Source organism: Anticarsia gemmatalis, chromosome 9 (genome assembly GCF_050436995.1).
Source record: "Anticarsia gemmatalis isolate Benzon Research Colony breed Stoneville strain chromosome 9, ilAntGemm2 primary, whole genome shotgun sequence".
Taxonomy (NCBI): Eukaryota; Metazoa; Arthropoda; class Insecta; order Lepidoptera; family Erebidae; genus Anticarsia; species Anticarsia gemmatalis.
Genome location: NC_134753.1, coordinates 12,194,719 through 12,210,354, shown reverse-complemented (window position 1 = coordinate 12,210,354; position 15,636 = coordinate 12,194,719). Strand labels below are relative to the sequence as shown.

At 33.1% G+C, this 15,636-nt stretch overlaps 1 protein-coding gene across 7 annotated transcripts in view; it reads left to right on the top strand.

Moving 5' to 3' along the window:
* The window catches only part of bru3 (CUGBP Elav-like family member bruno 3), a 797,460-nt gene that overhangs the window by 632,644 nt on the left and 149,180 nt on the right, over positions 1-15,636 (top strand). For all 7 annotated transcript variants that reach the window (XR_012959607.1, XR_012959609.1, XR_012959611.1 and 4 more), the window contains one exon: positions 12,786-12,911. Coding sequence is in view for 2 of the 7 variants with exons in the window: in XM_076118110.1 (XP_075974225.1) it covers positions 12,786-12,911 (126 nt within the window). In the remaining 5 variants the exon portion in view is untranslated. The remainder of the gene's footprint in view (positions 1-12,785; positions 12,912-15,636) is intronic.

Here is a 15,636-nt window from a genome sequence, read left to right as displayed (position 1 = left end):
CTTGAAGATTACTTTGTAAAAGCTAAATAAGACCTTAAGATTTTTGTTTTAAACAAGACAAAACTAGATACTTATTGTAAATATACGTTTTTGTAACTGTACAAGTTATTGTACTTCTATCAAATAAAAAATGGAGCCATTTTCTTCTAGAATATAGTTACACAAGTTATTACAAACGATGTTGATCGTTAGTTGAGAAGCAAATTGAAAAAGGCTTCTGTTCACGAACAAACAATTACGCTCTCTTCATTCTATCGGTTTGTTGTTTTCAATTCTCTCACAAATTATATTTATTTACAACTATATTACATTCTCAGGTCATTTTTGGATCTTTAGTTAGATTGTTGTTGGAAATAAGGCAAGGTTTTTGCTCAGCAGTGGGACACAGAAATAAGCTAAATAAAGTATTCAAAAATATAGATAGATTGATTCTAAAAAATATTTGCTTGATATCTTTGAAACTGTTGAACTTATTCTAAAAGAATGATTCATTTACGTTGTTTTGCACTACAAAAAATACTGGTATATATCTGCATCTATGCAGACAGCCAACTCTAACATAGTTGGAAGAAGGGCTTATATTGTGTGCTACAAGGCTAGTTTACTTATTCGGTTGCGTACATTTCGCACATTTTTAAGAAGCCAATTCAGGTTTCTAAACGACTAATTTATGCAATTTCTTATACGTCACTTGCAAATTAAAAAACATACCAAAGTGGTTGACCTTTACAAAGTTGAGGGGTTTCCCAAAATTTCCTTCGGTTTAATGACAAAACCGAACTTTGTGAACTAGCCACGCCCCCCGGCTTCGGCTAACATTCTTGTTAACTTTCAACTTGGCGATAGTTTGGGAACATCTTGAAGTAATGAGTCGGCGGTTTAGCCTTTTATTATCCTACTGTTTGAATGAAATGGGTTCGTTTCCGGGTTCGTACTTTGTATTGTAGGAACTAGTCGACAATGTACTATAAATGTACTTTTGTTAAGACTTACTCAATAAACGGCAAAAGCACCAGGTTTTTGGTATACCTTCATGCATTATTATATTTACGATCGGAAGTATAGTACCATACTATAAATAATGGAAGAGACGCATTAGAACAGAGATATAAGTCATTCTATAGATAAATTGGTCACTCATCTGTAGTATGCCTAAGCTAAACTTTACGCAGCAGGAATAACAAAACAATAATAAAGATCAGTATAGATCGAACCATGTGTCACAGGATAATACTACAATATCTCAAAAGTGACCCAAATTTTCTTCATATTTTAATCACATCCAACATCCACAATACATTTTCTCTAAATCCTATACAAAACAAAGCTAAACAAAAATACAAACAACATCATAGTTGGTACAACTCTTTGCATTTAATCGTCGACTGTAAAAAGTTTTTTACACCCTTCCGTAATAACGTGACTGATGTTGTAAAGTGCTTGTTTATATTTTTGTTCTAAATATTATGATGTAACATCTCGGGGAGGCTTTATTTTTAACTGGGTGTAATTTTAAAGCAGTTAATTTTTTAGGAATGCTGAAAAGGGATGTCGTAAAAGGCTTATGCAACATTTAAATTGTGCAAAAAGTATTTAGGGACTTAATTTAGGTAAGCATAAGTATAATGTATGAAAGTAATAAAGGAAATTCTTATATCATATGGTTTCAATTTGATTAAGGAACTGCAATACCGTTATATGTTATGTACCCAAATTTTCTTTATATTACTATCTGATCCGATTGAAATGTACTCTCATTCCACTTAGAGATTTACTTCATACTATTAATGACGACATTTTAGAATTTGCTCGACCGTTTATTTTAGTACCTGTTTTATATTATTTTTATATTTTTTTTTTGATTTATCAAAATATCTCTTATCAAAAAGTGTAAATTGTAACGCACTAACCCCAAAAACCTCGCTTCACAAAATTTTCCACCCTTTTCAAAATTCCATTCATCGAACACTTCAAAATACCAAATCGCCTGCACTTCAAAACACCCCACAGTCGCTTGAAGTTCATGCTCACATTTACCATCAAACATCACGCACATCCACACTAATTTATTAACATGGACGTCCTGTCAAACGCCACCACCAGACAACGCGGTTAACTTTAATAGTCATAATTGGTGGTGTCCGTTTTCCGCCAGTTTGATCCGAACGCCGGCAAATGGAGCCAATGCAATTAATTTCATTGGTAATGGTACGCTTTCTGTTATGTGGTGATGTGGTTTCATCTAAAAATGATGTGTAATTTGATTGGGATTATCGATTTTTGTGTGGTTCAATGTTTTGTGCTGAGAGTTCGTTTTTTGTTGGTTGCTAATTGGTACTGGTACAACGAATACGGATTTTTTTGTTACCTTAATAAGTACTGAAACTAAACGCTTCGATTGCTACGTCAATAACCTTTCAGAGAGTGCAGGCTAGGCATACTATTGTTTAATTTCATTGGTAATGGTACGCTTTCTGTTATGTGGTGATGTGGTTTCATCTAAAAATGATGTGTAATTTGATTGGGATTATCGATTTTTGTGTGGTTCAATGTTTTGTGCTGAGAGCTCGTTTTTTAGCAGTTGTTGATTGGTGTTGGTACAAATAGTATATATTTTTTGTACTACTTTAATAACTGGCTATTTTTCTATTGTTAATGTCAAAACCTTTTACAGTCCGTAGGGTAGGCATAATATTATTTAAATAACAATAAAAGTAATCTACCATTCATATAACCAAAACAGTAACTTAACTTCAAAAAGTTCACGCAAAACAATCCAAAAAATTACCAATATTTAACCTTGCAAAACATATGTTATACAAAATGATTTATCAAACATAATTTTTACTCATCAAAAGTCAATCTTCAGACATATCCCACCCAAATCATCACATCTACATCAGTATACACACACACACACGAACAAACAAACACACACAGAGACGTCAGCGTCGAAGCGTGACACAATGCGACCGCGTCTAACGAACGTTGTCGATGACAAGGCACTAGGCGGCTACCTGCCCACTGTCCAGCGCAGCGCTGTCTGTCCCACTGTGCAGTGTCCACCACACGGCATTAATTAAACGTGTCGGAACAAAATGGACACTGTTTAATGCTGTTTAAGTAGGGGTTTATTATTTTTTGGTGATGTTGGGGGATATGATTTGAGCTTGTCAATTTCGTAGGGACTTGGAGACTTGTTTCTTGCCGCTGTTTGACTGATGTTTTCTGTACGATTTTTAACAATGGTTTGAAAAATGTGAATAAACGTCGGTAATGGACTTGCAGCATACTTTTAGTTGAGGGTACAATGATAATTTTTAGCAAGTTGTTCCTAAGGAGCTTTTGCTAAGGTAGCCTAGACGTTGTTATTGTCGTGCAGCAGACTAATAAACCCTTAAACTTAGCTTAAGATTTATTCAAACTTAAAAAAATATTTTTATATTATTTTTCCTACATAGCTGCAAAGGAAGAAAACCTTTAAAATTAAGTATCTTAAAACTCAACAAAATATTTCTTACATAATAAAAAATAAAGTATACAAATTCTTAATAACTTTTCAGTACCTTCGCTCATAATAACATGCTCATATTAACCCAGATACCCAATTAACTTGAGTTTTAGCACGTAACAAGTGCACAGTAGCGCCCTCTGGTAAACAAGCTATATAACTCGCACATCAACTAAATAGAATCAGCCTCCGAAATTCGTCACACTAAAAGGGCGAAGGAAGTTATAAGCGGTAGCGACTTTTTAGTTTTTAAGCCATTTTTTACAAGTACATTTATTTTGCGATTGATAATAACTTATGTCGTGGCTGTATTTCATGCTTTTGTACTTTTAGTTATCAAGGTCTTCCTTGTTACCTCTTGGTAGCAGTCGAAAAAATGATTATATGAAAAATTTTCACTGCTTCGACTACTATTTAATTTTTCCAAGTAATATTAGGATTGTCTAAAAACTCACGGCCCGATAAAACATAGTATAATGACCGAATTTAAAAAAATTAGTGTATTTTCAGAAGCTGGTGTGAATTACTATTTTACAATTTAAGTTTTAAATGGACTCATGGTGTTTGAAATTAAAATTTTTCTCTCGAGACTCACCACAATAAATCCCAAAATCTCAAAAACCAATCTCAACTAAATCAAATATTGAAACTCGAACTCTTCTTACTTAGAACTCTGCCTTTGTCCCTAAGACACCTGCCCGACCTCCAATTATCAATGTAATTGGCTATTCAACTCTGCGCGATGGGGCGAACACAGCACATCTAATTAATAGCGTCTACTGAACATTGAAATTCTTGCTCCAACAGTCTTAAGCATAACGAATTTTGAAAGTGTAAGGCAGAGACGATTTTGTCAACTATCATCGTTCATTTAGGTAATGACTTAATATAACTGGACGTATATAAAATAGAAGTCAACACATCTTTATTTTTTAGACTGAAAGTTGAAAAACCGTACAACAGTCGAATAGAATTCGGTCGGGTCAGATTTAAATCACCTTTTTGTTTAGTTGAATTTCTTGGTTTATATTTATGTATATAGATAAATTGAGATTGAATTACTAATATTTCCTATGGATATCAGTTTCGCGATGTAGTTTTATTGTATTGTTGTTTTATGAGGACATAAACTGTTATTGACTTTTTTATGAAGTTCAGCTCGTAAGAGTACTAAACTGTTGATTTTTGGTCCAATACAATATTATATTAACGTTTGAAGAATGAAATATATGACATCAACAAACAAAAAAACACGTTGAACATGAATTAGGTAATAATTTAGATATCCCTTGTCTTCAATATGATTCACCTCACACATTTCACTTTATAAACATCAACTCAACAATCAAGCCATTCGCAAACTCAAAAGTCAAAGAAGCAAAAATTATCCCCATTTTATGCAGACCCGATCAATTTCCACCGATACGATCCCGAAAATAAAACAGGAACGGAACGTCTACCAATCAACTCGCTAATGTTGCATGAAACCTATCAATAATGCTGGTACCCTCATAATTCACGTAACAACGGAAACGTTATCCCTCCAAGCAAACAATATGTTGTTATGATTGATTAGGGACCTGGTAATATGCCAGGAAGGTGTGCGAAACATTCATGCAAGTTGCCGAGTTTTTATTGAACGAGTACTTCGGATATTACATTGTGAAAACTTTGATGGTCAGAAACGGTGCGATTGAAATTCTCTTTGATACTGTGAATCTTTAAATTTGTATGAAATAAAATAGAAGACTTGTATCATGTATATTAATAGTTCAATTAGTGTCGTGAGAAATACGGAATACGCAATATGTAACTAGATTTAAAACAGAGGTTTGTGGATGACAGAAACCTTATCTTGTGACGGAATAAAATTAGTAAAGTATTATAATCCGTTTTTATCAAGCTAAAGTTATAAATTGTCGAAAGCAAATTCACTTGACCAATTAAAGGATTCGATTATTATTATCTTTAGAGAGTTCAGAATCATTTTTATCATTTTATATTTATAATCAATACCACATGCATGTTATGTACATGCCTTATTAAGCCCGTATACAATGCAGTACACCTCGTTTGCGATGATTAGTACGTAGTGTGATTTTCACACGTGACTTCCCATCTAAATAGACCTCGTTACATAAGACAAAAGGTCGTAAGCGCCTTACATAAACCACGTATATAATAACTAATCAATTCGCAATACAAATTGGTGGCCATTCAGCGTATAATTAGTTTATTTATCGCGGCGTTAAGGGCTACGGCTATAGTGTTGCATTAGCGCTTAATGAGGAACATGAACGGGCACGAGACGAGTACGGGACGGGTACGGGAGGGGTGCGGCATGGGCACGACGCGGCGACGCGTTTATACGGATTAAAGTTGCGTTATAAAGAGGATTAGGCGGTGTGACCACTAGTGATGCGCGGCTATTGTTGGCTATAGACGGAATTATGGGGTATTTCATTCAATTTCAGTCGACGCGTGTGAGACTAAATTGCATGCGATTTGTAATTTGCTACGTTTAGTTGACTGTACGTAGTGTTTTGTAGGGAAATCTAATCGTCTAAAAGCTACATGGTTTCTGAATACAGTTTTCATTTCATTCGATTCAATTATTTAGCCCTGTGCTGAGAGTGGAATGTTTCATTTTTATGGATATTAAGCATCTTTAAAGATGCTTGCTGTAAGAACTGATCAACAACATACTGAACTTTTACCAATAACAAGCCACTTAAAAAATATATCGATTTAACAAAAGCCTCCATTTCACATAAAATAACCTATCAAAATACAATGAAATATCAGCTTTTATATTCCATTGTGCATATCGTCCAGTGTTAAGAGGCTTTAATCCCAAAGCTATGAAGTTCGTTGTAAAGCTCACAACGACCACTCGAGCCAGATTTGCAAAATGCACTGTCTAATTAGTGCGCTACAGTACTTAACTGGATCGTACAGGTGATTTAATATCCATTGTAACTGAGATTTTAATATATATTATTAAGATTATAAAATGTTATATTATGCTACTTTTAATATAGTTTTCTTTTAGTATTTCTCACTTATTATATTACGAGTATATATTATTACATAGGTTATAATCTCTTCTTTTTAATTATTTTTTATTGTTTTTTTTTTTGATGCTATAATATAAGTATTTAAATAACTTATCTTAGAGATTATTCCATCAGTATGAAAATGATGATAATAATAACTGATTATTTTTGTAAACAAGAAAACAGAAAATTAACCTTAAACCTAATAACTTTTTAATCTACACATTTATTGTTTACATTTTAATTTACGATGCCATTTAATCCGACAATAATTTAAAATACTCTCTGTTCCTTAATTTTTTTAATATTTCATAAAATTTTCGTTACAATTTAACTCTTTTCCATATAAATATTCCAATATTTACGAGATTCAATATCTTTCCTGCTGTAGCAAAATTCAAACGTATTTTTATCAGTTAAGAGTTCTGTAGAGGCTTTGTACCACTCGTGGATGTGAGCCTAGCAATTATGAATGCTATCGAGTACGGGGAATCTTTTAAGAGGATAATGTTTTTCGAGAATATTGTTTGTTTCCGTTTTGGTACTGAATTTTTTAAACAAATATTTTTTGGTAGAAATGCGTGTTCTTTGTTAGTTGCGTAGTAGTGTTTTAAAAAAATATTTATAAAGTATTTTAAACAACTAGCTTTGACAGTGTTAATAAATATAAGCTTTGAGATTGTGAATTTTATGGGAGCAGCTTTCAAAATAGTATTTTTGACATACTTTAGATATGCTAAAATGAAAATTTCTATCACAACTCAATGATGAAGTTACAATTGTTTCTATATAACGTTTATATCATACAATATGCACAAAAATGTTCTACAATATTAAAAATTCTCTTCTGCAATATAAAAACCAAAACACTTCAAAGTCTTACAGTGTTTTATTCCGTTACAATTTCAAGTATCAAATCCACCCCTTCACAAAGTACCAAGAACACTTGTCAGTAAAAGTGAGCTAATAATATGATTTAAGCTGTACTTATAACGGTTTAACGTCGAACAAAAATATTTACGGGTCGTTTATTGTGAATATTTTATGATAAATTTGATAATTTTTTCGTTTAAAGGAAAATATTTTACACTTTGGTCAATGATCAATGATGAAAATCCATATTGTTTTGTTTCATTCTTTATCTTAAACGTCACCTTTTACATCGTGTTTAAAAACATGTCTTTTTAGCGATCGAGTCTTTGCCTATATCGATGCAAAATTTCACCTAAAGTGGCTCTGCTGTTTCGCCGCCAGAAACAGACAGACAGGCTTTTCCAATTTTTGTTCAAAGAATAATAGTTGTTCTACATGCTTTATTTAAAATACAAACGTATTTATCTTTAAACTAAACTCTATATTAAAAAAAAAAAAGGATTCAGATTAAATTTTATCAAAATAAAAAACTTTTCAAACTTATTTACAATCAAACTTAATTCAAATTAAGCAAACAAGACGCAAAACAAATTTACATTAAATCCTTTTTGCTATAATTTATTCGCTTAGCTGCGGGTAGACTTATACCTAAGTACTTTTGACCTAAGATTCTCAATGGACTTAATCCTTACGGACATATGAATATATTTTAAAATTAATTTTGGGATTACGTTGGAAAGATTTATATTAAGGGTATTTTCTCTTAGGGGTTGAACGTCTGGCAGCCGTAAAGGTGGTTTTGTAAAAAGATTATTCATAAGGGCAGGTTTTATTTATGATGTGATGAATATTTTGCAGAGAGATACACTCGTGATACCGATTCTTTTAGAACAAAGAGGGGTGAATTTGTTCATTTCTCGTTCTTTAAAATATGATTTAAATTATCTAATTGTTTTGAGCTTAAGTAAGTAAGTATTTAATCTATATCAATTAAAGAAATCTAATGTTCCATTTTGTCGACACTGTCATGGTTTTTTTCGGAATATATTTTTTCTATAGAGCTTATAAGCAATTTTTCAATTAACCAACTTTCCTCCTCATCCTTATCTATCTAGCTCTATAATACGACATAATTCCCACGGCATCACCAAAAATTAACCCTGCAAAAGCCGACCAAAGCCATTCGCAGGCCATTCTTCAAAGTACTGGACTTTCCACATACGTCTGCGGCCTTATTATCAAGCTCTGTGTGAAATTATCTCAATTTACCTCGGTCATTAGCCGCCGTCGCACGGGAGTTTCACGGTATAAATCTGAATTTAATGACCGCACCGCCTCTAATATTTCCGAACAATGTTTGGATGCATTTGTGGGTTTTAGTTCTAGTACGTGGGGAGTTAAGTAGGTAGACTTGTTATCGTATAACTTGGTGTCTAGTTACTAGGTCTAATCATATACAATAATTTTCTGTTAATGTAAGAAGATTCTGGTACAAAAAGCGGATTAAAAGAAAACTGTTTAAAGTACGGTTAATACTTTTTATCATACGCAGATACATTCATAGCTGAGTAAGTGTCATAAGTTATGTGACCAACACCACTATCGCTATAGGAAAATAATATACCATTAAAATTTGTTGTCCTTTTACGATTACGATAGAAAATCTAAAAGTTATTTAAAGAAGCTTTTCTTAAAATAATACTAGCCGTAATCATTAAACGCTATCCACCTTAAAAGTAGGTACTTTAGTAGTTGGTACTTTTTAGTAATAGTTCACTAAAAAGTACCAACAATTTCATTGAAAACCAGTAAGGACACACTAAAACTACACTAACCAATTGATTACCAAGCAGAGGCTTTCTTAACTGCAAACAGCGGCAACCTAGGGATGTTTGCATTTAATTTTGCGCAGAACAAAGCTTGTGCCCACTAAAAGTGTTCAATAGTAACGGAATTGTGGCTTCGAATTTGGGTTTCAATTGAAAAAGAAATGCTTGCGAATTTCACGATGTTTTGTTAAGAGGGTGCAATTTTGATCCAAAAAAAAAACAGTAGGTAGTTAATACCTACTGAAAGCAATAAGTTAGAGTAATTGACTTAACATGGTCTCAGTTTTCGATTTGTTTAAATTGAAGTTTATAGTTTAATTTCAATATTAATTTTGACCGAACAAATAAAGGTTTGAAAGTAATTATTTTAAATAATTCTGCAACTGTATTATTATTTCAATACGCCTACGACACTATTCTCCGTAATGCATAGACAGTCCATAGAGACTCGCAATTACAATGTTTTACAAATACATTTTGACCTAAAACCATCATCCCTGCTAACAAAAAATGCCCGAATAAGTTACATAGTAAACTTGAAAAACTATAAATATATTTGAATAGACCCTTAAAAATGTATTACTTTTATCTATTGAAATACATATTTACTCCAATTATTTAGCTGGAATACAGATTATTTTATAAAGTTGAATGCTTACTAGACTATTTTTCAATTTAAGAGACCTTGTAAGACTCAAAGAATATTTTAATATTCTCCTCTTATACTCGATTTTCGTTATTGGATATTTTTGAGATTTTACATTGTACGATATTGAACATAGTTGTAAGCGGATTTCGGTCAAAATATAATAATGTGTGTAGTAAATATTAAAATGAAAATTTTTATTAAATTTTATTCGATGCACAACTTAGTACGTCGATATATTGATAATATCTTTGCAATTTCATATAAATGTTTGTTTTGTTTCAAGGTAATACCAAAACTTATATTCAGATACGCAACTTTTTCTACTAGGTACAACGGTTAGCAAATATATACATCGGTTATTATACAATCATCAGTCTTATAAATACAGTCATATACACCTTTTGAAAAAAGATATCAAAGAATTATGGTATCGTGGTAATAACTTAGGAGCAAAAGAAGTCCTTAGGGATCCTGTCCAATATGTTATAAATGTCTGAACACATCATACAATGAGTATTGTGGAGCGGTGGAGTAAGCGTGTGTAGCATGTTTTTGTGTTCCAGGGGGCGCGGGGAGACGGCGCGCGTAGGCGGACGCAGGTAGCGTGTGTTGTGCGTGCCCTAGGCTGTACTGTTGTCACTGTCTGTCAAATAGCGCGCGCAGTGAGCTCGCTCACGTCTAGTCTTGTCGAGAACGCCTTGCTTACTAATCTCTCAATTTTTCTTTTCACTGTTTTCTCGATTGTACTTTCAAACTTAACCTTAACAATTCTGTCCTCAACTGTACCACTGACAGTTCTCTTTTTAATTTGAAACGCTGTCTTTTACTTCCAATATACTTCTCACTCAAGGCGAACTCGACACTCTATAAGATTCGACGTGAAGCGAATACACTCACTCTGCACCATTAGTTATCGTCGTGCTGTAAAAAATATTTTTTATTTCTGTTTTTCGTATTCATTTCGATGCGTAATTAGTGTGGATTTATGTTATTATGTCATTAATTTATATACAAAAGAAAAAAAACGTCGATTTCTGTATAGAGCCTGACGCGTGCAACTGCCGCTGTAAAAGTAAAAAAAAAGTAAATCGCATAAGGATTTGCTCACACAGAAGTCTTGAAAAGTAACAAAACCGACCCCTAGAGGATTCCGTAGCCCCTAATATCGATGTGTGACCCCTAATTCTACGGAACCCTCACGATCACCATGCAACGTTTAGTGTAATGTGCTAATTTTTGTGTTGACCTGAATTTGGATTTTGTTCGTTGTATTTCATTAACTAAAACTGTGTGTTATGTGTTATCATAGAGCTGTTGTTGTTACATCACATGTTGAAGGAGGTGATGGGAGTGTTGGGGCGGCGGCTCACTCATCACCAATGATAGGGCGCTGTTTACGACGATATATGGATAATTGTATTGTGTGCATCCAGAAATTGTTTGACGACTTTCTGTCGCGAGTTATGAAACTTTTTATCGCTTTGTGTGATATAAAGATGACGAAATATGTAAAACAAACATCATCTATCTGTATGTAAATTTATTCAAGTGATTGCATATTAAAAAGCTACTTATATAAATGAAAGTTGTGGTTAAAAATAAAAAGGTTTTAAGTAAAATAAATTTCTAATATTCGTAGTATTTTCTCAAACTTTTCGTATATTCATATTGTTGAAAAATCTACATTTTATTACATCAAAAGTAAAAAATCAAGTTGTAAAGAACTAACTTTATGAAAATAAACTTTATTAGTCGTAAAAGTAGTTTCAGATTTCTCGATGCACTGTCAAATTTCAAGCTCTATCTAGGCTGTCTCTTCCTTGACTTAACATTGACAACAGTAGCAACTAGTGCGCGCGCACACAGCGCTACAAACACCAACGTAAATGCCCATACATCCCATACAAAAAGCCACACAGCCATTCCATACAAAACAAATATATTCCTATAAAATTGGCTAAAAGTATGAGCATTTACGTAACTTACTCATTGATTTTAAAACCATTTGTTATCAAAACGAGAAGCGGTTTATTTGTAAATAAGCCATTTTTCACCACAAAATTAATAGGTACGCTTGCGGACTGAAGCGCGACTGCGGTGCCACTATTAGTGGCGTTGTGTACGCGCGCCTTTATCCGAATGTACAGGGGTTTGTAAACGAGCAACATTTTTACAACAATATGTGGCCAGCAACTATTTCAAATATGTATGCACATAATTATGTTTGTATGACATGACTCGTATACACAAAAATTTAATGACAATAGTAAAAAAATATAAAAAATATTAAGCATGAGATATAAGTGTTGCTTTGCAGTCAGAATCAATAACTCATCAACAATAAAGGAGAGTCCTACTTTAGTTTAACTCACGAAAACTATGTTAAGTGAAAAAAAAAATTACAAAAAACAAAAAAACATTAAAAGCACCAAACTTTAGTTAGGTCAATCTTTTACTGGCGATAAGATATTGAGACAAGTGGTTAATCAGGAAATATTGTAGTAAAAATGTTGCTAGTTTGAACCTCTTACCGAGCGCTACAGCGCCCTGTCAATAGCCGCCCGCACCTGTCTTGTCTACACGGGAGGCTCCGGCACCGAAGTCCAAAGACCGCCGCTCCACGCACCACTGCTAGGCTTGATGTGGTGTGGCTCATTGTTACTGTTGCGTTCGGTTGCTCGTGTGTTTAATAAAAAGCGTAGAGAAAAACTACGACGTAGACGTGGCGTAGACGCGACGTAGCACGATGTTGAATTTTCGTATACAGTCTGATTCTTGTAATGCAAGAGTACTTTTTACACACGAGCAACAGAACGCAACTATACAGACACTGTTTATAGCACCACTAATAACAGGTCTCTCCACAGATCGGAAGCTGTTCGTGGGAATGCTCAGCAAACAACAAACTGAGGAGGATGTCCGTCAACTGTTCACACCATTCGGCACAATAGAAGAGTGTTCCATACTACGTGGCCCCGACGGTGCGAGTAAAGGTCAGTAAAATGGAATGTCAGTGCTAAAATCCAAAGGCCACGTGTTCAAAGCTCGCTTTTTTTTAATGTGTCGTGCTCTATTTTTATTCTGTGGATAGCCGTTTGACAGTTCGGGTTTTGAATTTAGAATTGAGTTGTAAGCAAAAGCTGGCCTTTTTAAAGTTAAAAAATAAACGTGAAATACGTTTACTTTGCAGATCCGTGGATTATTTGAATTTAAAATAAATGAAACTAAAATATTTTCTGTAGAACGGCTTTTAAAATCTATTTTTTTAGCCACTATTACTATTAAAGTATTAACATGGGCACAGTTTTTTTGTACGACTTTTGTACGACTTTTTTGCAAATCGTAAGAAAGTCTTTAAACTATAGGGACATTATCTAAGCTGATAGACTTTCCGGTCTCTTAATCTTTTACAACTTCTAATCCATAACTACAATATCATATAATACCTGCACGTATAGTTCATTCATTTACCAATATTTTAATAGTAAACGCAACTAAAACTAATGACATCACATCTATATTCCTTTCTGAAGAACAGGGGAGAGATACCACACGTATCATAACAAACGCGGGTACTAGATGAATTATTTATTGACCACCCCATGGTTTAGGGAAGTACCCATATACGAGAAACTGCTAAGTAGGGGACGCCAACTTTCACTGTACTTTCCTTGCTCTGTTATCTATTTGATGAATTACATCGATAGTTTAGTTTTTATTTATTATTTAGGAATTAGTATGCTGCATCCGTGTCATTAATACATGTTCAATATTTTTCTCATGCAAAACAAGGAAAAGAGGCGTGATGGTGTGTTTCGATCAAATTACTATGGGTACTTTTATACGCAGCGGTATTTGAATATCATCAATTTTTTTTTTAAATAATATTCTGGCTAAATTTTATTTTAATTAAGAAACATTTTCTCTAAATGCACTTTCATAATGAAAGATTTTTTTTTCGTAAAATTATATTTTTCATAAAAATACATACAGCCAAAATATATACATCACTACATCACTAAAATTATATCATACAAACGTCATAACATCCCACAGCATCCCCAACTTGTCATATTCAATTTTATCCGTCGCCAAACTGCTACAATTTAATAGCATACCTACTCTTTATACAGACATAAAGCTTTTTACTTGGCAACATTATTGGACGATAAACTTATTAAGTGCGTGCAGATGTAGAGAATAGCACGGCAAATTGTTAATTCGACTTAATTACAAGCGCCTAGCCGACGTTCAATAAAATATTTTTAACGAGCTTCCCTGAACATAATCGTTAATGTTTTGCTGTTATAAATTAAGTGGTGTTTCGACCTCAATCTTAAGATTCAGTTAGGAGTAATGGGTGTTATTGGCGAGTTTAAATTTTGTAACGGTTTTTTTTTGGAGTAAAATTGTCAGTATCAGATTATTATAAAGCACAAGTTAAAAGGAAATAATCGCTTTCCAATATTTGTATTTATTACATAACATCTTCTAGAAAACTTAATTGAGTATTCGTAAATGTCGTCTCATCCTGAAGTATATGTAGTCATTTTACGATCATACACCGTCAAAGAAAATAAGTATGACTAAGCAAACATATTATGAACAACGACCCATCTTGGTCTGATCTGAAAGGTATTAATCAAAAAAACGTTCATAAAAGTAAAAGTTATCTACCTTAAGCAAAGAGCCAAAAGACAAAACACGATCTTATCTCCAAAAACAACAAATTCATCCTCAAAAACAATTCAGATCAAAACAAACTACGCACTTCAAAAGAAAATACGGACTAAAACAAGTCTAGACTATCAGATAGTCAGTTATAAGCCTACGTCCTTCACTAATTAGCTCGAGTTAATTAGTTGCCGCTTCATTTTGTATACTATAATTAAGTGGGACCAAACAGTAGGGAAAAACCCAGGGTTTTTTTATGTAAACGGGACCAAAAGGCCTGTTTTTTGTAAAGTGAGGCCTCGGAATATTCCGTGTTACATCATACCTTTATGTACTGAAGGGTTTGTCTTGTTGATATTTGAGTGACTGAGGGTTTTTGTAACTATGTTTTTTGTGTTTATTTTTTTAGTTAGTTTGTAATGTAATGTTAGGAAATTGGTTAGTCTTGCGCTGTTCTAAGTGTACTATTTACATTTGTAATTGTCAAAATATTCTACGTTACATTTTAAAATTATGAAAGAATATTATTGACAAGCTAAATAAAAATTTGGTTCAAAATTCTTTTCGTAGTTTTAAAAATCGTAGTTTCATTATAAAGACCCACAGCGAAAATCGCTAGTCACTCAATCATTGACTTGTTTCAACATTTTCCCAATAATTTCATTTGATATGTTGCATGTTAGAAAAAACTCGCAAAACGTACATGTTGTTATTAAAGCTATTGTTTTTACACCAAAAACAAATTCTTATTTTTGTTACGCGAACCTATATTTTGTTCAAAATTTCGGTTAAACTCATAAACAAAAGTTGATTGCTTATACACGAGTGTTATTCCCAAATTAAACTGTTCCGGAATATTGAAAGCAAACAAATAATATTAATTAATTCGTGGCAGTGAAGGTTAATGAAATGAATAATTATTGTATGCATGAGCTTGTAATCTGACAATATTTGGTTCATAAATATATTATTGTATATATTTCGGACGATTTGACCTTTACTCACCTTTAGTGTTTCAAGGAAAAACTTTTACAGTATCATTAA